The sequence below is a fragment of the Bufo gargarizans genome, chromosome 10 (genome assembly GCF_014858855.1).
Source record: "Bufo gargarizans isolate SCDJY-AF-19 chromosome 10, ASM1485885v1, whole genome shotgun sequence".
NCBI classification, from domain to species: Eukaryota; Metazoa; Chordata; class Amphibia; order Anura; family Bufonidae; genus Bufo; species Bufo gargarizans.
Genome location: NC_058089.1, coordinates 87,022,579 through 87,047,180, shown reverse-complemented (window position 1 = coordinate 87,047,180; position 24,602 = coordinate 87,022,579). Strand labels below are relative to the sequence as shown.

At 46.4% G+C, this 24,602-nt stretch overlaps 1 protein-coding gene across 1 annotated transcript in view; it reads right to left on the bottom strand.

Annotated features, from left to right (window-relative positions):
• The window catches only part of EDC4 (enhancer of mRNA decapping 4), a 98,626-nt gene that overhangs the window by 19,396 nt on the left and 54,628 nt on the right, over positions 1–24,602 (bottom strand). The window contains exons 19-23 of the mRNA XM_044269760.1: positions 22,162–22,314; positions 10,075–10,111; positions 9,784–9,961; positions 8,458–8,613; positions 875–990 (exon numbers count right to left, since the gene is read on the bottom strand). Coding sequence (XP_044125695.1) covers positions 875–990; positions 8,458–8,613; positions 9,784–9,961; positions 10,075–10,111; positions 22,162–22,314 — 640 coding nt within the window. The remainder of the gene's footprint in view (positions 1–874; positions 991–8,457; positions 8,614–9,783; positions 9,962–10,074; positions 10,112–22,161; positions 22,315–24,602) is intronic.

The window sequence follows — 24,602 nt, the reverse complement described above, 5'->3', positions numbered from 1 at the left end:
TGTCTAGTTACAGTTCCTGGATTCCCATCTTATGGGGGAATACATGAAAAATACACGCAAGACATACATGTCTGTTACCAGATGGTTGGGGGCCCGCACAGAATGATATCAAGGGCCGCAGGTTGTGCCCTAATGTGTAGGTGTATTCTATTGGAGCTCAATTACAGCAGTCTAAGGGAAACTGTCCGCTGCGCTACGTTGTGCTCACTGGGGGAAGCATAACAGTGACAGAACCACTGGTTAAGGGTCCATTCACACGACCGTCGTTTTGTTCCACATCCGATTTGCAAAACCCATTCATTTCAATAGGGCAGCAAGTTATGCCGACAGCACACCATGTGCTCTCCGCATCCGTATGTCCTTTCTGGTAGGGACCCATTCATTTTTAATGGGGGCTGCAAAAGATGCGGACAGCACACTGTGTGCTGTCCGCATCCGCACTTCCGCTCCGCGGCTTCGCAAAGAAAATAGAACATGTCCTATTCTTGTCCTTCTGACTGGGAAGACTGATGAGCTGCATTCTAGAAATAACAAAAAAGGATTCCATCAACTGTGAGAAGAATGTAATATTCCTCCTACACTTTTTTACACGTTTTTCCCCCTAACACTCAAGTGATGCCCACTCCTCTCAGCCTAACACGTTGGGGGCGATTTATCAAAACTGGGGTGACAGAAAACTGGCTTAGTTGCCCATAGCAACCAATCAGATGCCACCTTTCATTTTTCCACACTCTTTTGGAAATACCCATTTTAGGTGCAGGCCTGGAGAACCCCTTTAAACATGTAGGATGAATTTTGGCTTCGAGAGGATGATGATGATGATGATGAACAACTGTCAAGAGTCCTTGAAACACTTAGTGAAATAATTACTTACCTTGGATTTAACCATCTTGGAAATGTTTTCCTTTAGTGATCCCTCAATAGAAGTCAGTTTTGCTGCAATTGTGCTGCTAAGCTGCGCAGTCACTGGATCCAAGCTCTTACTGATGCCTAAAAAAAAAAAAATTACTAAGTTCACTTCAAATGCAAAGTTATACAGAAAAAATACGCAAAACATTATGCAAACCATTCAAAATGTAGAAGAGAAACTAAGGTTTTCCCAAAAAATTCTAGGCAAAAACCCAATTTATGTGAAGTGAAAAAAAAAAAAATTGCACGGATTTGATCACATTCTGTGAATGGTTTAAAAATCCTGCAGTAGATTTTTTTTCCATATTTTGCTGCAGATTTAACCTAGATCATGGAGGTATGTAGGAAACTGAAAGTAAAATAATCACATAATGCCTCTCTTAGCTGACATGCGGTAAAAACCATGTTGCCTTTTCTTTGTACCAGGTGGTAGGAATGTAGGTATCCCCAAATACATATTTTTTTTATAATATTAATAATTTTGGACAATATGGGAAAAACAACGAGATTTTTGTAAAACTTATCGGTAAAATCTCTTTCTCGCTCTTCATTGGGGGACACAGAGACCATGGGTACAGCTATGTCCTCTAGGAGGTGTTGACACTAGATAAAGCTGTTAGCTCCTCCCCTGGCAGCTATACCTCCAGCCTGGAGAGAGAGCTTCAGTTTGTGAGAAGCAGAAGGAGAAGCAAGTAAACCAACGAAACATGGAACAGCAACAATGCCAAGAACCGAACCAGGTTCTAACCAGCAACAGCCACAACTGTGGCCGAACAACAATACTGGGTGCTGTGTCCCCCTAATGAAGAGCGAGAAAGATTTTACTGGTAAGTTTTACAAAAATCTTGTTGTTTTCTCACCCAGATTCATTGGGGGACACAGAGACCATGGGACGTCCAAGAGCAGTCCACAGGGAGGAAAAACCACAGACCCATGGAGCAAGCGCCCCTGCAGGCAACTAAGAACTGCCACCTGCAAGACCATGCGGCCCAAGGCAGCGCCCGCCGATGCATAAGTATGCACCTGGCAAAAATTTTGAATGTGCGTAAGGAGGACAGTAGCCTCCTTGCACAACTGCGCGGCCAAACCTTAAAGCCGGAAGGAGCTGGAGGCTGGCAAATAAATCGTCAGAGCACCGACAACGTCCAAAAAGTGTAACTCCCTTTCCCTAGGGTGTGAAGGGGAGGGACACAGTGATGGAAGGACAATTACTTCATTGAAATGGAAATCAGAGACCACCGTCGGGAGAAGGAATGAACGGGCCGGAGAAACGCTTATCCCTGTGAAGAAACAGGAAGGTTCTCTGCAAGAGAGCGCCCCAACCCGGACACCTGTCTGATGGATGTGATGGCCACAAGAAAAAAAACTACATTCCAGGACCAGAGTTGGAGACATCTCCCGCAAGGGTTCAAGGGGAGAATTCCAGAGCGCTGAAAGACTAAGTTCAGATCCCAAGGCGGTAAAAGAGGACGGTACTGAGGAACCGTAGATGCCATTCCCTGAAGGAAGGTTATTATGGGCCCCGGGTGGGTCAGAGGACGCTGGAAAAGGATAGAAAGCGCCGAACCTGACCCATCAAGAACCACGGGCTAAACCAAAAACCCAGGACCGCAGTATCCACCACTGCTAAAGGGAAGCACTCCACGGACAAAGTAATTGGTCCACCGAAGTCCCCCGAGCCGAAGAGGCTTGTGGGGAGACTGAGAAGCTGGCTGATAAACTACCAAGAAAAAAAAAACGCCTGAATGAGGAGTGTCCAACCGCGTGGCATGGAAAGGTAGAAGTAGAGACGACAGTGAGGAGTTCCGTCAATGACCGTGTATTGACGTGTAGCAACGCTGCTCGACGGAAATTCCGACCAGACCAAGATGAGAGAAAAAACTCCTGCCATGAGGAGGAAGAATAGAAGGGGTGTTCCGTTCCAGGAACGAAACTCCAACGGTGACGAGTCGTGACAGCACCCCCGCTCCGCCTGGCGTGGTGAGTCTCGTAGTCTAGCCACGGAATGTGCAGTGAAAAGGCATGACTACCATCGGACTGACGTGGCAGCCATTAGTCAAGTCTTGAGAGGTAGTTGTAGATACGGGTAGTACACCCAGGACCAACGGGTAGGATTCACCTGTAGAAGGAGAATATGGAAAAAGTCACAGCCCAACAGTCGGTCCGGAACAATGTTGGAAGAAAGAGGAAAAAAAAAATAAAAAATAAAACACACACACACCATATAACCTTCACCCTGCATCAACGTAGATGAGGGGAAGTAGTAACGTAGGAGCTACCAAGGTTTGCAGAGTGACCGTGAACCCTGAGCCAGAGAAGAAAAAAGGGGCACGGCGAAGCCCATTCCCCATCTGAGACTGGCACTACACAGAAGTAGCCACCGGATGATAGTGGCAGTGCCATACTCCGCCTAAGGAGGAGACCATGCAGCGTACAGCACCGAATTCGGCGTTAGAAGAATCAGTCACCTGACGAAGGAGCCGTGCAGGAGGAGCCAGAGTATGTAATGGCTACTCCAGGACCCCAGTACCGTAGGAGCCGCAGCGTGCCCCACCAGCACAAACTAAAGGGGCAGAGTAGATTAATCTGGTAGAAGCCATGGTACCATACTGCCTCAGGGAAGGAGAGCTAACCGTAAACACACCACCTGGGAAGGGCGTTGAACAGGAACAACCGCCAAGCCAGCATCAGGGTGGAACCCCTACCAGAGAGAATGCCCCACTGCAGCGACTGCGAATGCTAGTACCAGCGTAAAAACCGCACCAGCGAATAAAAACACTCACAAAGCTAAACCAGAGTGCCAGCACAACCACTTCCCACATCAGGAATGGTGGATTGAGAATATAGAGTCAGTGTAACACTCGACTTGCTGGAATGTAATCACAATATTACGTGCCATGGTGTACACACTACATATTGTTGAAGACACATATTGGAACAGTGGAGGACCATGGATATAGGAGACGCTAGGACACCCCCTAAGATGAGAGGTTGTCATATTTATGCCCCAAACCGGCACCGAAGGAAAAAAAAAAAAGAGCCACAGTATCCACTGGCGGCACCGAAATACCATTAGAAGAAGAGTACAGGGCACCAGCGTGCACCAATACTCGCTACGCTCCACTTGAAGAAGCTAAGGCATCTATAGCCGTGGCGTAGTTGAAGTGCAACATCAAAGATATGTACTCATTCCCCACGGTAGTGGATCACTTGTGGAAGGGGCAATGTTGCAATTATCCCACCAATGAAAGGGGGGTAATGCTTGCGGCAAGCACTGCACACAGTGGTAGTGCAAGTACTCCACCATGAAGGGTGGCAATAAAGTAATGCATCTAGCAGGAACCGAATCCACGTAGAGAGTACGCCTCTTACGGAAAGGGCAAGGCATATGGAGAGTCCCGTATCAATACCCCACCTACGTAAGGGGGTAAGACATACAGTAAACACTGAACCAGGTATAATGCCATAGCGCCACCTATGGCAGAGGCTAATATACTAAAAGGAGGTAATATCCAAGGGAGTACTGCCTCCAGTAGTAGTGCAAATACTCCGCCTAAGGAAGGGGGTAATGCATACAACAAGTACTGCTGTTTACCTCGGACGCCATCTTGGAAGATCGCACCGGAATCACGGCAGAGTCCGAACCACAGATCCCCCCTTCGGACCGAACCTCTCCAGGGAGAGGAGGGTGTGACTGGGCGTGACCCTAGGGAGGAAGGGTTGGGGTGTGGAGGTGACCGAGGAGGAATATATCCTGCTCTGGCCCGTTGTGTGCAATCCTGCCTCTCAAGAACTCGCCCATGGCAACTGGAGACTGCGCCGGTGGAATCTATCAACCAACTACTTGGGGGTGGAATGGCAACTTCTAGAGGTTCACTCACCGGATTGTGCAGGCGGTGCTTTATCAACCAAACGACCCCGGAGGGAGATTAGGAAGTCTGGATATCCACCATTGGAGTGCGCAGGCAGTGCTTATCAACCAAACGACCCTGGAGGGTGATTGGGAAGGTCCAGAGGTCCACCATTGGATCTTGCAGGTGGAGGATTATCAACCAGACGACCCCGGAGGATGGAACGGGAATTTTCAGAGGTTCTGCGCCGAATCACGCTGATGGCGAATTATGAACCAAAACGGCCCCGGAGGACGGATTGGTTATCCAGAGGTCCTGTACTGGAGTGTTATCAACCAAACGACCCCGGAGGGTGGATTGGGAATGCCAGAGGTCCTCAACTGTATTGCAACGGTGGAAAATAATCAACCGAGCTACCCCGGAGGGTGGGTTGGGAACTGTCAGTGGAGTATGACTGAGGGGAGTAGGGCACGTATGGATGTAAACGTTTGTTTTTATTTCTCTCTTATTTTTTTTATTTTTTTCTAAACTTGCCTGTCTAGCCTCAAGTGGATAGAGGCAGGAAGGGGTTAACAGTGCAATAAGCAATTTGCAAAGCCCATCTAGCCCCTGATAATCCGGTGCTGGCCTGACAGAAGTGGCTGGCCAGGAAGGGTTAAACAAAAGGACTTTAAGCCCAAGGGGCGCTGCTGATGGGGGCGGGGGCAGCGGCAGCTAGGCGGGAAGAATTTGTGCCAGCCTGCCTCCCTCCCCCTCACATACTTGGGATGGGTCGCGGCCTAGCAGGCCACGAAGCCAGGGCCTAAATTTCTGATGCTCGACCACCCGGGACCCTCCCCCTCTGTACTGTAAGTCAGCCGGAGGGTAGAGGGACACGGAGCGGTGCGCGACATACACATCCGGCCGGAGATGCCGCCCCGCGGCCGGGATGACAGGGGAAGGAAGAACCTATAGGCCCCATTTAAAGCCGGGGTCTAAATTTTCTGCGGCGCCCGGAAGACCGGGATGTTCACCCCGCGGCTGGAACGCGTGACAGCCGAAGTCGAATACCCCGTGCTCCCATGCAAAGTAAGAGCCTCGCGGCACGAGACTCCCGCAAGGGGTCAGGCGCCCGCGATCGGTCAGAGGCATTAACCCTTTAGGAGCGGTGCGCTTGGCGCCCGGTCCCGAAAGAGGAATATGGAGGACACTGCTGCCAGAAATAGCTGGGAGTGGAAGTGGTCCTGCACTCCAGTCTTTCGCTGGAGGTGCCCGGGGAGAAGATACATTAACCCTCTATGAGCCGGAAAGCAGTCGGCCTAGAGGGGAAGTGAGAGAGGGTAGGGCCGCGTGTCGTTGGTGGCGCATGGCGCCCGCCGGATTAACCCCTTCTCTCTTTAGGGGTCTGGTTTCTTAGCTGAATAAAGTCTCCTGGTCATTAACCTTAGGGCGACCCAGATTTTCAAAGAGGGAGGGAGGGGGAAGAGGGCTTCATACATACCTAGTCCCGTGTACTAGCCTCTTCTTCGTCCTCTTCTCTTCACCCTCCCTAAGTGGGCCCATAAGGTACCTTCTCCAGCAGGGTCACCTCCTCAGCAGCTGGCACCGGAGTGGCAGGAGTCTGGTATGGCGGGAGGGTCTTCTCTTTTAGAAGGGTACATATATGGTAGTTTATTTATTACATTTACTTTTTCCGAGGGGAGCTTGTTAGTGAATGCAAAAACAGCAGCTCCGGAATTTCCTTTACATTTTTTTCCCAAAGAAAGCATTGTTCTGCATCTGGCATGGCCTAATAGGCAGATGCTTATGGCAGACCTGTAAGTGTTTCGCGATAGTATGACAAGATGAGCAAGCAAGTGAATTGTTTTTATAAAGTACCCACAAGTCACAAAAGATGCTGAAAGTGGCCCCCGTTCACATCTCTGGGCACCTCTGATAAGGTTGGCTGATACTGCTTGCAGCTCTTTAACAGTGATGCTACAGAAGTAGAACATGGGGGACATGCCACCCCTCAGGGAACCCACTGGACGGGTTTATTAATGGTTTACGGAAGAACGAGCTGTGAGCAAGGGGTAATGGTCACCACATTCCGGAGACTTGTCCACATGAGATTTTTATCTGTGGGTAAATTTAAAACAGAAAGTGTCCACTAGCAATCCACATCCCCTGGATGAACTCAAGGAGAATATCTCAAACACCATCCGCAGCATCACAAGCAGTATCGGCCAACATAGTCAGACGTGCCCAAAGTGACGTGAACGGGGGCCACTTTCAGCATCTTCTGTGACTTGTGGGTAATTAAAAAATATATATATATATATATCCACTTTCTCATTCATCTCGTCATACTATCACTGGAGCTAGGCTACTTTTTCGTGAGCCACCTTCTAGTACTCAGTTTTATTGAGGTTCTTGCAATCAGATGAGTCTGACAATGTGGCCTCTCATGTGCATCTCTGCAATAGGAAAAGGCCCCGGGACTTTAAGGCACTGTAGTAGATGTAAACAAGGAGTATAGGGAAAACTTTACTGCCTACTTCATACAATGACTGGTTTCATACCGATCGACTACCAGCTTCCCAATCTACAGCAATGACGCCGCCTGTAAAAGTAGCCATACTTGTCCAAAGTCTCCATTTTGTCTAAGGCTTGCCTAAGGAGACTAGACAATAAAACTATAGTTTTTTGTCTTACAGGTTTGTCTTTGTCTGCAGGTGCACCTATGAAGCATGTCTGTATGAAACAGAGACTTAGCATTAGAAAGGCACCTGATGTGTTACTTTACCCCCTTAGGATACCGTTTTGCGACTATACATGTGGGTTGTCTTGTCCTATGACCTCCCTATAACGGCCAATAAGAACCTCTATTCCTTGGTCATCTGGATTGGTATAGAAGTATTATTCTGATTATTTCCATACCACATTATTTTACTTGTATCAACACTATAATGTAATATTCTCTGTGTTTTTTTTTTTCTATTAGCACATCTATAAGATAGATAGGATAGATATAGAATTGCAGATTTATACTTGCCTACATGAGTCTGGTGTGCACACAGTCATATAGGGAGTCCATTTTGAGATCAGTCATCTTATTTGGGATCAGTCTTTCCTGCTATATTATGCAGTATTTAAAATTGTTTTAACCATGTTTTTGCATGATGCTGCATAATTTTTGATTTGCTTTTGATATGTACCTTTGACGTAGTACAAACTACATTGTTCAGCAGTGTATTATAGGGTCCTGATGTGCTTGTTCAAAGACCTATGCCTTCTTCAACTAGTCAGCATAAGGACTTCACACAGCTCTTCTACCTTTCTTAGTCAAATTCTGTGCCACCAGTCTCTGTATTGGGAAATAACAGTAGGGACTTGGCTGTCTGCAATAATAGTTCTTTCTGTTCGTAAAAAAGGTACTGGCAACATGACAACCACAGTCTGCCTTTACTTATCTCATCTAAGGAAACCCCACCCTTAAAAAACCCTCGAATGAACTCTTAAAACCGTGTATGTGAAACATGGCGCTACTGCATACATAAAGAGACAAGATCAGATGTATGTAAGGATTTCTGTATGTTCATCCTAAAAGGTGCGTTTACGTATATTAGTGTTCGATTACAAGCCAGTTCCGGCAGCATTCCGCTCGTACACATTGTGCAGGTAAAACTAGGACCGTATAACCTTGCTACACCAGAAAACAAAACATCATTTTACTTACACTGAGGAATGGACTTCTTAAACTCTTCACGGACTGTTTTGTCAAGTCTATTGCAGAGTGAACCAGAAAGAGAATGGGAAAGTTGCTGTGAAAGGTACTCTTGTAGCTGACCACTTCTTTGCTGTCCGTCATTTAGTATTCTGTCTAATCTCCTTTCTGGAAAATCAGCAGTTAAGGTTTTTTTTTTTTTTTTTTTTGTCCCCCCCCCCCCCTCAAGACCTAGATTGGTCATATCAACTACAAACAGTTGTGAAAAAAAAAAACACTTTATAATGTATTGTCAGAAACCTTTGAACTGTAAGTATACGAGTTGGAGATACCTTTTCGGGCACCTTATAGGGATTCTGTCACCAGGATTTTATCTCCAGAGCTCTTCCAATATGCACTTTGGTCTCCTTAATTATGTTTTAAATATACCAGTCTTATTGCCTTCTATGATTTAGTTTTTCTTTCTCGTTCCAGCCCCGACGTCACTGCCCAGAAGCACTGTAATCACCGACACATGCATTCCCTGAGGCTGCGGTGACGTCGGCGCTGGAAGGAGTGAAAATTTGTATGTGGGGCAGAGCTGGGCTCCAGGAAATGGGGCAGCGGCTGGGCTCCAACGGCGATAAGGTCAGCCCCTTGGGCTCCTTATCAAGGTAATTTGCATATCAATAAAAACTAAACTAAAGCACAGATAATAATAAGACTCGTATATTTAAAAAGTAATCAAGGAGACAAAAGTGCATATTGAAACCACTCTGGAGGCAAAATCTTGGTGACAGAATCCCTTTAATGGATAAACACACTATTACTGTACATACAATTATTGCTTTTACCATTCATTTGGATAAAGAATTCTGATTGTATGTCTCTGTATACATTTAGTACCACAGATGCAAAATAACATCCCGATATATTATTTTACATTTCAAAGGGTATTCTATTGTGCTCATTGGATTTTGTATTGTGTAGTAATGAAGTAATGTGGGAACTAATTTCCTTGATCTTCTCACATTTTAATAATGGTAATAAATGGAGGACGATCTTCTCCACTAAAGCTGAAGGATGGTCTTCTCCACTAATGACCAGCAGATTGTTGATAGGGAACGCTTCCTTCCTAACAATCTGCTTGTACATCGTCCTGTGTAAAGAGACCTTTAGGCACTAAATGGCACACTGACACAGAAAGGGATGGGGAGGAACCCGTGGATGGGATGATGGGAATTGAAGGTTAACAATGGGGATGAAATTATCTGTAATTAGGACCACAATCACTAAAGCATGCCATGAGTTCTCCTTTTTGGAGGACAGGGCACAAAGAACTGTGTGAATAAAGGATACGTTCTTGCTGCTGTTGCGCATCAGTCACACGTTCCATATGGCCCATGATAGAGCTCTGAACTGCATCCAAATGATCAGTCAGTCTTTGCATAAGCTCAATCTGGTTTTGACGCAGCTCTGAAAGTTCCCTTTGTTGCATGTACAGAAGAGACATCAGTTCCCCATGTTCGAAGTTCGCCTGAGAAGTATTATACAAATAAGACATTAAGTAAAACTTTTCAACTCATTCTGTTACCTGTGGCTCTAAATACACTCAATACAGGTATTTGCATTTAGTTTTTCGACACTTACATGGTTTTCAGCCAATTTTGGAGACAATGGTAGGTCTCTGCAAAAAATAAAAATAAATGGGTATTTATAGGAACATCAAACCTGAAATCATCTGGTGTATAAGCTTATGACATCAATAACCATAGAATACACCATCAAATATTCAAATCTAGAAAGACTTTCAAGTGCAGTTAACGCTTAAGAAACAGAATTTTTATTTATTTAATTTTTGCGTTTTCATTTTTCTTCCTCGTCTTCCTGGAGCCATAACTTTTATTTTTCTATTAACATATCCATATGAGGGCTTGTTTTTTGCAGGACAAGTTGTACTTTCTAATGCCACCATTTAACATGGCATACAATGCAGTTGGAAGTGGAGAATTTTTTTTTCCAACAAAAACACAATTCCGTCACAGTTTTACGTTTTTACGGAAACACAATTCCGTCACAGTTTTTAAACATATTTAACATTTGAATATGGGGGAAGATTTACCATTTCTGCTTAAAATGTAGCCAGTATAACGTGTAAAGAGGTGCCTAACTTATCACAGTAGCTCATGCTGTAGGATAACGCTCTGGTTCACTTCCTATAAAGAAACAGTCCTGGTGACCACCCTTTTGACAGTGCAAAGCCTCACTGGTATGTCAGGCACACAGCGATGCTGCCTGTGCCTAAAATAACCAATAGCAAAGCTTCTTACAGCAAGGAGCTTTGTTATTGGTTGGTATAGGCGCCGGAGCGATATAGGTCCTGCAGCAGGGGAAGCCGGGAGCGCCACATGAGGACCTTGGGAAACATGACAGGGCCGCTGGAGAGGTAAGGAGCCGTGGACTCATGTGACTGGTCCCCGGTGACCCTGCTCCCCCTTCCTCCTGTCACCCCACTAGTGACCCTGCTCCCCATTCCTCCTGTCACCTCACTAGTGACCCTGCTCCCCCCCTCCTCCTGCCACCCCACTAGTGACCCTGCTCCCCCCCCCTCCTCCTGTCACCCCACTAGTGACCCTGCTCCCCATTCCTCCTGTCACCTCACTAGTGACCCTGCTCCCCCCCTCCTCCTGTCACCTCACTAGTGACCCTGCGCCCCCCTCTGCCTGTCACCTCACTAGTGACCCTGCTCCCCCCTCCTCCTGTCACCCCACTAGTGACCCTGCCCCCCCTCTGCCTGTCACCCCACTAGTGACCCTGCTCCCCATTCCTCCTGTCACCCCTCTAGTGACCCTGCTCCCCCCTCCTCATGACACCCCTCTAGTGACCCTGCTCCCCATTCCTCCTGTCACCTCACTAGTGACCCTGCTCCCCATTCCTCCTGTCACCTCACTAGTGACCCTGCTCCCCATTCCTCCTGTCACCTCACTAGTGACCCTGATCCATATTCCTCCTGTCACCTCACTAGTGACCCTGCTTCCCCCCCCTCCTCCTGTCACCCCTCTAGTGACCCTGCTCCCCTCTCCTCCTGTCACCCCACTAGTGACCCTGCTCCCCATTCCGCCTGTCACCTCACTAGTGACCCTGCTTCCCCCCTCCTCCTGTCACCTCACTAGTGACCCTGCTTCCCCCTCCTCATGACACCCCTCTAGTGACCCTGCCCCCCCCCCCTCTGCCTGTCACCCCACAGGGAAGAAGCTAAACAGACTCCACCGACTATGATGGGATCCGTTCGGGATCTTGTCTTTTTACCAGACACAAAAGTGCTGCATACAAGGCTTTTTTGTCTGGTCTTTTGACAGAATCTGCAACAGAGGCTCCAAACGCAGCCTCCAACGCAGATTTGAAGGCCTACGTAGTATGTATTTTAGTAATGCTCACACTTGCCCCCCCTCACAGTGTTTGCATTTCTTTCTGGCAAAGCTACCTGGGTCTGGCCTGTGAAATTTATACCATGTCTAGTGCGGCCCTCAGATGAAATATGGTTGGGCACCACTGTTCTAATGTATTGCTGATTACATCTGATGCTCCTGATGATCCAGCACTGACTGGAGAAAGCGAGACAGATATAATTAATCAAGCGACAATAAGAGTGTATGAAGATACAATTTACTAAGTGACAGAAAGTCATACATTTACTGATGCACTCAGTTCATTGCCTGCATTAGATCTGTGACAGCAGTTAAAGTGTATTTAGGTACCTACTGCGCAGCACAACAGATCTAACATAGGGCCTGAATAAATACATTTTTTCCAAGGGCTTCAGACCATACATCTCTTGACCGATTTAACATCTGTTAGTATTAGTGTATGGTCCCAATACATGCCCAGAACAAGGGTGTAGCCTGGAAATAGAAGTATTATCGACCTCTAGATAACTTCTCTATATATTTTTTGGATACGGTACTGTTTACACCAATTATTTTTGCTCAGCGATTTACTAGGAGGCGGACACTGAGCACAAAGGTGTGAGCTCCTCACTTCAGCTATACCCTTCCTACAGGTAGTAAACTAAAACAAACAGTTTGTGCAAAAACAGTAGGAGAAGCAAGAGAAAAAACAGGAAAACCAAACAAACAATGTACAAACCCAGAACCACCCAGGCCACAAAGTGGCCGGTAAAAAGAGAATGGGCGGGTGCTGTCTCCCTCAATGAGTGGAAGAGAAACAGATTTTACGGTAAGTACAAAAATCTAGTTTTCTCATCCGTATCATTAGGGGACACAGGCTTGACCATGGGACGTTATAGAGCAGTCCCAAGGGTGGGTCATAAACGAAGGGAGAAAAAAAAAAAAAAAAAAACACACTTCCGGCCAAATCAGAGAATCACCATCTGCAAAACTCAGTGCCCCAGAGAAGCGCCAGAAGACGCAAAGGTGTGTACTCTAACATTTAGAAAAGGTGTGCAAAGACGACCAGGTAGCCGCCTGCCTTGCATACCTGAAGGGCCGAAGCCCCATGAGGCACTGCCCAAGAGGCCCCTACTGCCCGAGCAGAATGGGCAGTAACCCGGAAGGGTGCGGCCCAGTCACTGATTGGGTATGCTTCCACAATGGACAAACTAATCCATCGAGAAATTGAAGTTTTGGACGCCGCCAACACTTGTCTCAGTCCCTCTGGAATGACGAACAACAAATTCCATCCGTTGGAAAGATGACGTTTGAGACAGATGCGAACGGATCATACCAAATCCAGAGTGTGCAGCGACTGATCACCGAGACAGGACAAAAGGAAGGCAGAATGATCTCTTCATTAAGATGGAATGTCGACACAGCCTTTGGAAAAAAGGACCGACAGAGCGAAGGACTGTAATTAAATATGTGACGCACCGGAATGGTGAAGCTTTGGAGAAGGTGCTCTCAGTAAAGAGGATTCGCCCTTCCTCTGGACAAGAATACAATCAAATAAAAATATACTGGGCACTCTGGTTCATGGACTACCATATGTTTATTATAATTTTGGTAAAATATCTTAAATCACTAAAAAATAATTATTATAAAATATTATTATAAAACAATACACAATTCTAAGATAAGACGATCCAATACAATATTAAAACATCATGGTATTGTCTCAACTAAAATCACTAAATCCCATATATACTAAAAGTCTCTGGAAATCACATATAATGTGGGAAGTATAATGATAAAGGTGCTAGATATCTGTCCGTTCCTGTGAAGATAATTCCTGAGTACAGGGACAGTTCAGTTGATTCTTAGGTGAGCGTTATTGCGGCGTCCCGCTTTACTCACTTATAACAGCGCTGTCTTGTTAGGTCCTAGCGAGGTCAGCTTGTTTGTAGCTGGTTGCCGGTGCCGTGTGTTGGTGCTGCTGCACAGTCAAAAGCAAGAGGACTCTGCCTTTCGGAGTGATCGCTCTAGACACCGCTCCGCTGGATAATAGAGCCGGTATCCTGCGAGCTCAGCGTACCCTAGTCCATGAACCAGAGTGCCCAGTATATTTTTATTTGATTGTATTCTTGTCCAGAGGAAGGGCGAATCCTCTTTACTGAGAGCACCTTCTCCAAAGCTTCACCATTCCGGTGCGTCACATATTTAATTACATTTACCTTCTGAACTCGCCCTTGTGAGAGCACGGATGGTTGAAGCTATGGATATATGGAACCATATGGAAACGAAAAACTCTAAAAGTAGCCAATTTTAGGTTTGAGGACACAATAGATGGGGTCAATACAGAAGAAATATGTGCATACCAAACATTCAGGGAGTTAGAAGGACTATTAATCCGAGAATTGAAACAAAGATGGGAGATTAAAACCCTCAACAGATGTATAGAAATTGATCGAATCCCAAAGGGCTTAACACACAACAAAATCCCTGCTCAGGACTTGAGCAGTGTAGATTTTGATCAGGAATGGGCTATTTTACTACATGAACAATCTGTAGCTTTGACTAGGCTTATTATAAAAAGACGTAGTACCATTCTAGAAGAAACCTCTAAAAAAATTGCAGAGATGAAAACAATTATAGATAAACTCCCAAAAAATGAAGAATTTAGTATACTCCAAACTAGGGTATGCAATAATATAGACAAAGCTGAACGGGAAATAATGGATAATGGTTTGGCTCAAGACCCCCCTAAGGATATGCCAGCTTACTGACTGAAAAGGACTCTATTATCGATTACGCCGGAGATACACGACCTGACACGCTGATCCTAACTAACAAATAGGAACACAGCTGAGATCAGACAAGCGTCTGGCTGTAGGAGCGTGGAAGAGGGTACGCTGAGCTCGCAGGATACCGGCTCTATTATCCAGCGGAGCGGTGTCTAGAGCGATCACTCCGAAAGGCAGAGTCCTCTTGCTTTTGACTGTGCAGCAGCACCAACACACGGCACCGGCAACCAGCTACAAACAAGCTGACCTCGCTAGGACCTAACAAGACAGCGCTGTTATAAGTGAGTAAAGCGGGACGCCGCAATAACGCTCACCTAAGAATCAACTGAACTGTCCCTGTACTCAGGAATTATCTTCACAGGAACGGACAGATATCTAGCACCTTTATCATTATACTTCCCACATTATATGTGATTTCCAGAGACTTTTAGTATATATGGGATTTAGTGATTTTAGTTGAGACAATACCATGATGTTTTAATATTGTATTGGATCGTCTTATCTTAGAATTGTGTATTGTTTTATAATAATATTTTATAATAATTATTTTTTAGTGATTTAAGATATTTTACCAAAATTATAATAAACATATGGTAGTCCATGAACCAGAGTGCCCAGTATATTTTTATTTGAGAGCGAAGGACTACTTTGTCCTGATGAAGGATCAGGAAAGGCGACTGACAGGAAAGAGCCACAAGTTCCGACACCCTACAGATGGAAGCGATTGCCACCAAAAAGGCCACCTTGTAGGACAGGAAGAGAAAGGGACACCTGCTGTAAAAAGGTGAAAAACTGAGGACTGGAGAGCGCTAAGCACCATATTAAAGGTCCCAAGCATCCAACGGTGGGCGGAAAGGGGGCGCAGCGGGCGCAAACCCCTGCCGAAAGGTCCGAACCGCCGAAAGGGAAGCCAAGTTCCGCTGAAATAGGATGGGAAGAGCCGAAACTTGCCCTTTGAGGGAACTGAGAGCCAACCCCAAGTCCATGCCCGACTGCAGGAAAGATAGGAGTCGAGGCAAGGAAAAACGAATGGGAGACAGCTGATCACGTTTACACAAACTTAAGTAGGACTTCCAGATCGGGTGATAGATCCAGGGCTGTGGAGTCGGTAGATAAATGCTCCGACTCCTCAGTTTTTTGTACTTCCGACTCAGACTCCCCGACTCCTCTGTATTTAATATGCGAATGTATTTTATACATTTCTTGAAGGAAAGAAAGAAGTTCTTCTAAGCTCTTCTAGCACAGAGAGGTAGTTGGGCAGAAGCTGCTGCCTTCTCCTTTGTGTGCTGATCTTCTGCTGAAGATAGGGCAGTGGGAGGATCCAGGAAGGGACATTTATTTTAAAACATGATTTCCCTAGAAGAATCCCATAGTCATGTTTAAAGTTTAAGATAACATTCTGAGTTTACACGTTTTATAGCCTTAGGCTACTTTCACACTAGCGTTCGGGTTTCCGTTCGTGAGCTCCGTTTGAAGGAGCTCACGAGCGGACCCGAACGCAGCCGTCCAGCCCTGATGCAGTCTGAATGGAGGCGGATCCGCTCAGACTGCATCAGTCTGGCGGCGTTCAGCCTCCGCTCCGCTCGCCTCCGCACGGACAGGCGGACAGCTGAACGCTGCTTGCAGCGTTCGGGTGTCCGCCTGGCCGTTCGGAGGCGTGCGGATCCGTCCAGACTTTCAATGTAAGTCAATGGGGACGGATCCGTTTGAAGATGCCACAATGTGGCTCAATCTTCAAGCGGATCCGTCCCCCATTGACTTTACATTGAAAGTCTGAACGGATCCGCGCAGGCTACTTTCGCACTTGCGCACTTGCAAATTTTTTTAAAGTTATTAATGCAGACGGATCCGTACTGAACGGAGCCTCCGTCTGCATTAATATGAGCGGATCCGTTCAGAACGGATCCGCCCGAACGCTAGTGTGAAAGTAGCCTTAGCTGAATGACAGCAGTTTTTCCAATGGTTTACAGCTTCAGTCTTGAACTATTGACCCTCCATTCCCTTCACTTATACAAGTGTCTTTAGTCCTGCAAAACACATATTTACTTAATCCCTCATCAGTGAGAGGCTAGGTAAACCATGGGCATTGTGTTCCCTATAACATCAGAACACAACACAATGGAAAGTATATGTATTGCCACTCCTAATTGTGCATTGCGTGCCATATAGTGAAACATATGAAAAGCATGCTTCTTCACATCACTGAACGCGTTTGTTTTGCGGTTACGTGAAGCACTGCATGCATTGGCCTTTATTCTTACAGTAGAGAAGTCATTAATTATAACTGTTTATGAATTCGGACATTTAAACTTGCTTTTTTTTTTTTATATATTTAAATTTAGTAGGAGTCGGAGTCGGTTCATTTTTTGCCGACTCCGACTCCAGGTACCCAAAATTGACTCCGACTCCTCGACTCCGACTCCACAGCCCTGGATAGATCGACGCTTTCCTAGTACGAATCATGGTCTGGATAACAGCCTCCAAGAAACCCTGAGTCCTTAGTACGGCGGCTTCAACAACCATGCCGTTAAGTGTAGAGACCCTTAAATTCGGGTGGAAGATCGGCTCGTGCAACAAGAGGTCCTCCCGAAGGGGAAGACGCCAGGGTTCGTCGGCGAGGAGGGAGACTAGGGATGCGTGCCACACTCTGAGTGGCCAATCCGGGAGAATGACGGGCAAACCCTCGTACCTGATCTTCCAGAGGAGACCCGGAATGAGGGGAAGAGAAGGGAACACGTAGGGAAACAGGCGCCGTACACCGGGACCATGGGATCCTTGGACCACGCGACGAAGTTAATCGACCTTGTGGTTGAAGTGGGAGGCCATGAGATCCACATCCGGCCGACCCCAACACTCGCAGATGGCTAGAAAAACCTGCGGGTGAAGATACCATTCACCGGGATCGAGACGCTACTGGCTGAGGAAATCAGCGATCCAGTTGTCAACGCCGGGGATGTGAACTGCTGACAGCGCAGGAACATAGCTCAACGCCCAGGTCAGAATCAGTGCAGTCTCCACCATGGCTGCCGGGCTCCAGGTGCCGCCTTGGTGATTCAGGTACGCCACGGCCATGGAGTTGTTGGACTGAACTCGAACCGGATGTCCCCGGAGGTAGTTGGTTCAATGAAACAGAGAGAGAAGAATCACTGGAGATCGGTCCGAATTGGCTAGAATGGCTCACTGAAGCGTCCTGGTATGGAACTGAGCATAGGGTACTGCTTCGAAAGCAGAGACCATGTGACCCAGAACACTCATGCAGTATCGAATGGGAAGAGGACGGGGCCGCAACAAGGGAAGAATCTGAAGACGGAGTGGATAACTTCTCCGGGGAAAAGAGTACCTTGACCTGAAAGGTGTCGAGTAAAATGCCCAGAAAAAAGTTAGGTCGCTGAGATAGATAAAGACATGACTTTGGCCAGTTCAGGATCAATCCAAAGCTTTACAGGGTGTCCAGGACGATGCAAAGGCTGACGGACCCTTTATCAGGATATCGTCTAATTATGGAATCGCCACTATACCCCTGGCATGGAGCAGAGCCATGACCGCTGCCAGAATATTCGTAAAGACCCTGGGGGCTGTGGCCAGGCCGAACGGGAGGGCCACAAAACTGGTAGTGAAAAGGACCCACTGCGAACCGGAGAAATTTTTGGTGACTGGTGCAAATGGGAACATATGGAGGTAAGCATCCTTTATGTCTATCGAGGACAGGTACTCCCCCGGTTCCATGGACGAAATGACCAACTTCAGGGCTTCCAATCGAAAGTGGCAGAGCCGAAGGAAGAGGTTGAGGGCTTTGGGGTCCAGAATGGGACGGAACGTATCCTGCTTTTTGGGGACCACAAAGAGATTTGAGTAAAATCTGTGAAAACGGTCTTGCGCAGGATTCGGGACGATCAACCCCTGCCGCAGAAGTGTGGACAGCCTGAAAAGGAATTTGCATCGGAGAGAGAGGTCGGGGTAGACTAGCAAAAAACAAAAAAAAAAAAAAAATTTATATATATATATATATATATATATATATATATATATATATATATATATATATATATATATATATATATATATATATATATATATATATGAATTCCAGTTTGTAACCCTCTGAGCTAACCTCTCTCAACCAGGCATCCGAGATGTGAGCCAACCAGACATGACTAAACAGATGAAGACGACCGCCCACCTGATCGGAGGGCGCTGAAAGCCGCCTGTCATGCAGAGCAGGTCTTGGGGTTATAAGACTTGGAGCCCTGTTGGCAGGGACGCCAGGAAGGATGAGGTTTGAAGGAAGGCTTCTGATCCGGGGTAGACTTGTTGGTTGGCCGCTTTGGGGCTGGAAAAACTCTGTAAGGGGCCTACACTTTTTTGACTTGTTGAAACGCGCTCTGTTTTGTGGTAAATGAGTGCACCTACCACCAGTATCTTCAGAAATGATGTCATCCAAGCGTTTGCCAAAAAGTCTGCTGCCGGTAAAGGGGAGGGCCGTCAAGGCCCGCTTTGAAGCATTATCTGCTGCCCAGCAGGAGAGCCATAGGGTACGATGAAGGTGCGGGGTCTCCAATAACTGCTGTAATAAGACTGTCCACCATAGAGGACAGTTTTGAAGACTAGTCCACAGGAGAGAAAGTCTGCATCTGAAAGCTTTTCCTCGGAAAATGCCTTTTCGAGAGAGGACACGTCGGAGTGAGATTCTCTGGGAGGTGACGGAGAGACAGAAGAAACGGGGATGCAGACGACCTTCTGGGGGACTCCGGTTCTACCATGGGCTGGGCAGTAGGGGTGACCTGGTCAGAGCCACCTGGCAGTGGAGCAGAGCACAAAGAGCAGAGGGGATCTAACTGACCGGATGGAAATTTTGAGCGACAAGAAGCACAGGCAAAATGGCGCACAGAAGGGACCACCTGCTTTGGAGCATGGGGTCTGGGCTCAGACATGGTGAGTACCCTGTAGCGACAGGTAGGAGAATGAGGGGGTAGGTCCTGTCGGAAGGGAGACAGAGCTTACCGGGCCTGTGTCCCTTAATGCAGCTTGTCCGGAGGTGCCTTGTGACAGTCCCGCAAAGGTCCTCCTGAAGCAGGAGGTGGGTGGAGTGCAGAAAAGGTGCCAAGAATTCGCACCAGGATGCAGATGAAGGAGGGGGAAGCAGGGAGAAACTTCATGCCCCACCCCCACGAATGGAGTCAGTCCCTGGCGATAAGGGGAAGTGCTGGCCCGATCCATCTGTCCCTCCAAAAGAGGTCTGCTGCTAGAAGCCCCGGCCAAACAGAAATGCCGGGTGTGAAATACCAGCGGGAAGCCGGATTGGCAGTAGGCCGCAGAGAAGCCGGGGCCTCAATTACAAGTGGCGGAGGACAGTCCCGGGAATGATGTGATAAAGGAGAAAAGGCCCCGTAGAAAATAGGGCATTGAGCGCACAAAGAGGCTCCCCCCGCAACAGGAGAGTGACGTATGCAGTAGGGTTGTCACGATACCAAAATTTTGATTCGATTTCGATACCATAAAAAAAAAAAAAAAAAGAAAAAAGTTTGATACCACGCGAATCGCGTGGTATCGAATACTTTTTTTTATTTATTTTTTATGGTATCGAAATCGAATCAATAGGAGATATTTTTATATAATTTCAATTTTTGGGACTTTTTGGATGTGGTGATATAGGTTTATTTAGTTATTGTTTATAAATATATGTAAAATTGGGAAAGGGGGTGATTTATACTTAATATTCATTTTTTTTTGTTTGTTTTTTCACTTTTTATTTATTTAATAACCATTTCCCCCTTAAGGGCTAGAACCTGGGGTCTTTTGATCCCTTTTCCTATTAACCCTAATAGAGCTCTATTAGGGTGAATAGGACTTTACACTCTCCATGCTGCCCTGGGCTTTGCGCACACAGCAGCAGGGAGCTTACCATGGCAGCTAGGGCTTCAGGAGCATCCTTGCTGCCATGGTAACCGATCTAAACCCCGTGATTACACTGCTCGGGCTCTGATCGGAAGGAAGGAAGGAAGGAAGGAAGGAAGGAAGGAAGGAAGGAAGAGGACCCTGTGGCCACTGCCACCAATGATTTAATACTGGAGGGGTTGGGGGTGCATTGCGCCACCAATTTTTTTAAACCATTAATACAAATACAGGAGGCGGGTGTCGGTGGCAGAATCCCACAGCCGGCACCCAACCTCTGACAGGGAGCTGTGATCAGCGGCAGTTAACCACTCAGGTGCAGCACAGATTCGACATTGTAGTATTTTTAATGCCGGATCCGGCACTAATACATTTCAATGCTGCGGTATTTCCTACGTCCAAAACGCCAGTGACTGAACTGAAGACGTCCTGAACGGATTTCTCTCCATTCAGAATGCATGGGGATAAAACTGATCAGATCTTTTCCAGTATTGAGCCCCTATGACGGAACTCCGTGCCGGAAAAGAAAAATGCTAGTGTGAAAGTACCCCAAGACAATATACTGTGTTTAATTTTAAAATGGGATGGTACTGTTAAAATGAAAAATAAAAAAACACAGGGAAAAATTCTTAAAAATTGCTTTCTATTGAGTAAAAAAATAAATAAACAATATTCCTTTCTGATGTAAGTGCCCTTTAACTGCCCAGCCCATGTTCTAGTCAATTATTTGCTCTCCACCCCATCTGCAACAGCACAGGAATGCCAATTATCCCTTTTATTTGTGCTCACTATAGAGACAATACTCCAAAAATTAGACTAAATGATAGAATTATGTGCAGTAATTGTGGATGTGTAGAGCACAAGGCGGAAGCATACGTCGGTAATTACTTAAAGGGAGTCTGTCACCTCCATATGGCCATATACAGTGCTTACATGGCTCTGTAGCACACCTATACAGGATTGTAACAGTACCTTTGTCTTTAGACTTGCACCAGCAGGAAAAACAGTTTAATTCATATGCAAATGAGCCCTCGCAAGTGCCCAGGGAGGAGTTCAGTGTGTAGGTGCCCAGGCTGCTGTGCCGCCTTTTTACTTTACTCCTCCTCAGCCTCTTCCTTTGCCCGCCCTCAAGTCTGAACCTATCGATGAGGCAAGAGACTTGGAGGGCGGGCAAGGGCAGAGACTGGGGAGGAGTAAAGTGAAAAGAAGGCAGAGCAGCCTGGGCACCTACACACTGAACTCCGCCCCTGGGCACTTGCGAGGGCTTATTTGCATATGAATTAAACTCAGTTTTTCCTGCTGGTGCAAGTCTAAAGGAAAAGACAAAGGTACTGTTACAATCCCGTATAGGTGTGCTATATAGCCATGTAAGCACTGCATATGGCCATATGAGGGTGACAGACTCCCTTTAAGCATCTCTAACCCCACAGAACACAGCAGGGGACCCGGGGGATTACTAGGAAAATAAAAAAATAGAGATCTGGACTCTTATCTGCAGTACTACTTATGTAATATTGCAGATAATAGTCCAAGATTAGGGTGACATATTCCCTTTCATTTTTTCAGGATCATACACTATCAGAACTTACACTCTACTAAAATCAAACTGGTAGCGCCAAAAGAAAAATGTATATAATGTAAAGACATACATGTCATCTTTGATGCACTTCTTGTAGGGTTTTGGGGAACAACGTGGCGATCCTTGGGTGTTCCAGTCCTTCACAAGCAGACGTGGACTCTGTCCCTTTCCTCCAAAACTATTTAGGCTGGCTGCAAATGTGGCCACTTCATCATCGCGGTCACTGAAAAGAAATAGTTTTGCATTTGCTCGTGAAAATAAATTCTCAACTTTGGAGCCACCGTCATACGGTTGTATGTATTTTACAGAGTACAAAATGCGGATCAGCAAAAATTCCATCTTTTTTTTGCAGATCCATTAAAACAATGCCTATTTCTTTCTGCAAAACAGACAAGAATAGGACATATTCTATCTTTTTTGTGGAGATGCAGAACGGACATAAGGATGCGGACAGCGCAGTATAATGCTGTGCGATTCAGTCAGAGGTGCGGAGGCCAGAATGAGACCTCTCACAGAAACGCTGCGAGTTTTCATTCAACTCACTCGGGTGCGTCTGGCCTAACTTTGCCCTCAATGTTTGAGCTGCCTCTGCATATGAAGAGGGATGTGATGTCATAGGACACTAATGCCGGAGATTTCTAGTACAAGTCATCCTAATGGAGAATGCCAGTTGGATGACGAGTGGGACGTCTAAGAAAAAATACAAGTCCAGTTGCTCTGACTTATTACTATTAATATACCATGATCTGGATGAATGAGAACCTTCACAGACATACATACGAGTGTTAATGTAAAAATGGCATTATTGTAAAACTTTCTATTTTTCTCCGCAAAAAGGACAAGAAGAGGACATGTTCTATCTTTTTTGCCGCAGAGATACATGACAAATGGATGTGGACAGCACGTGGATGATATCCGTTTGCCGTCTTCACTTTTTGCAGCCCCGTGGAAAAGAATGGGTGTATGTTTGATCCGTGAAAATAAACTTCAATGGGTCTGCATTTTGCCAACAAGCATACATTTTCTATCTATTTATGGAACGGGCATATGGGTTTGGAAAGCACACAGATGATCCGTGTGCTTTCTGAACCCGTATGCCCGTCGCAGAAAAAGAGACCACAAAATGCAGACTACGAAGCCATTGCAAGCAATGGTTCTACAAAAGAAATGCAGACCGCATACGGACTGCAAAACGGATACAGTTGTGTGCATAAGGCCTAAGACAAAGTCATACCTCACAAAATAGCTAATATTTTACATTCACCAAATCTCCACTTTGTATTGGCATAATTTTTTTTAAACATAACAGTGGTCCCTCAAGTTACAGTATTAAAGAGGACCTTCCATGGGTCCAGACATTATGAAATTAGGGCTTTCACACTTGTGTTCTTTTCTTCCGGCATAGAGTTCCGTCGTCGGGGCTCTATGCCGGAAGAATCCTGATCAGTTTTATCCTAATGCATTCTGAATGGAGAGAAATCCGTTCAGGATGTCTTCAGTTTAGGACCGGAGAAAATACCGCAGCATGCTGCGCTTTTTGCTCCGGCCAAAAATCCTGAACACTTGCCGCAAGGCCGGATCCGAAATGAATGCCCATTGAAAGGCATTAATGCGGATCCGGCCTTAAGCTAAACGTCGTTTCGGCGCATTGCCGGATCCGACGTTTAGCTTTTTCTGAATGATTACCATGGCTGCCAGGACACTAAAGTCCTGGCAGTCATGGTAAAGTGAAGTGGGGAGCGGGGGAGCAGTATACTTGCCGTCCGTGCGGTGATCGCATTGGCACGTCATCCATGCGCATGGGGCGCTCTGACGTCATTCTGGAGCGCCCCGGGAGCCGCACGGACTGTAAGTATACCGCTCCCCCGCTCCCCACTACTACGGCAACCAGGACTTTAATAGCGTCCTGGCTGCCATAGTAACACTGAACGCATTTTGAAGATGGATCCGTCTTCAAATGCTTTCAGTTCACTTGTAATTCCGGCAAATTGAGTATACGCCGGATCCGGACAATGCAAGTGTGAAAGAGCCCTAAGGGGGTTTGTGTAGGGCATAATTCATGGATGTAATATCGCTTACTAGTGTGTCTGTCCGGCGCCCTGTTCCCCTGCTGTGGTCCCCGAGGTATGAATAGCATCAGTACAGGGAGGAGGAGAATGCCCCGTTTCTTATTGGGTGTCTGCTTCTCCCTGGCTGTGACGCTCTCCGCTGTGATTGGACCGCGCTACAGCCAGGGAGAAGGAGACGCCCATTGATAAACAGGTACTGATGCTATTCATTAGCATACCAGGCGGGCAAAGTGAACCTGGGGCACAGCGGAGGAACAGGGCGCCGGACAGACACACTAGTAAGCAATAGTACATCCATGAATTATGCCCTACACAACCCCCTACTTATTTCATAATGTCTGGACCCATAAAATGTCCTCTTTAATTGGTTCCAGGACGTCCACTGTATTTGAAAACTATTGTAAGTTCAGTAATCAGTTTCAAAGCTTTAAAATGTCATCCA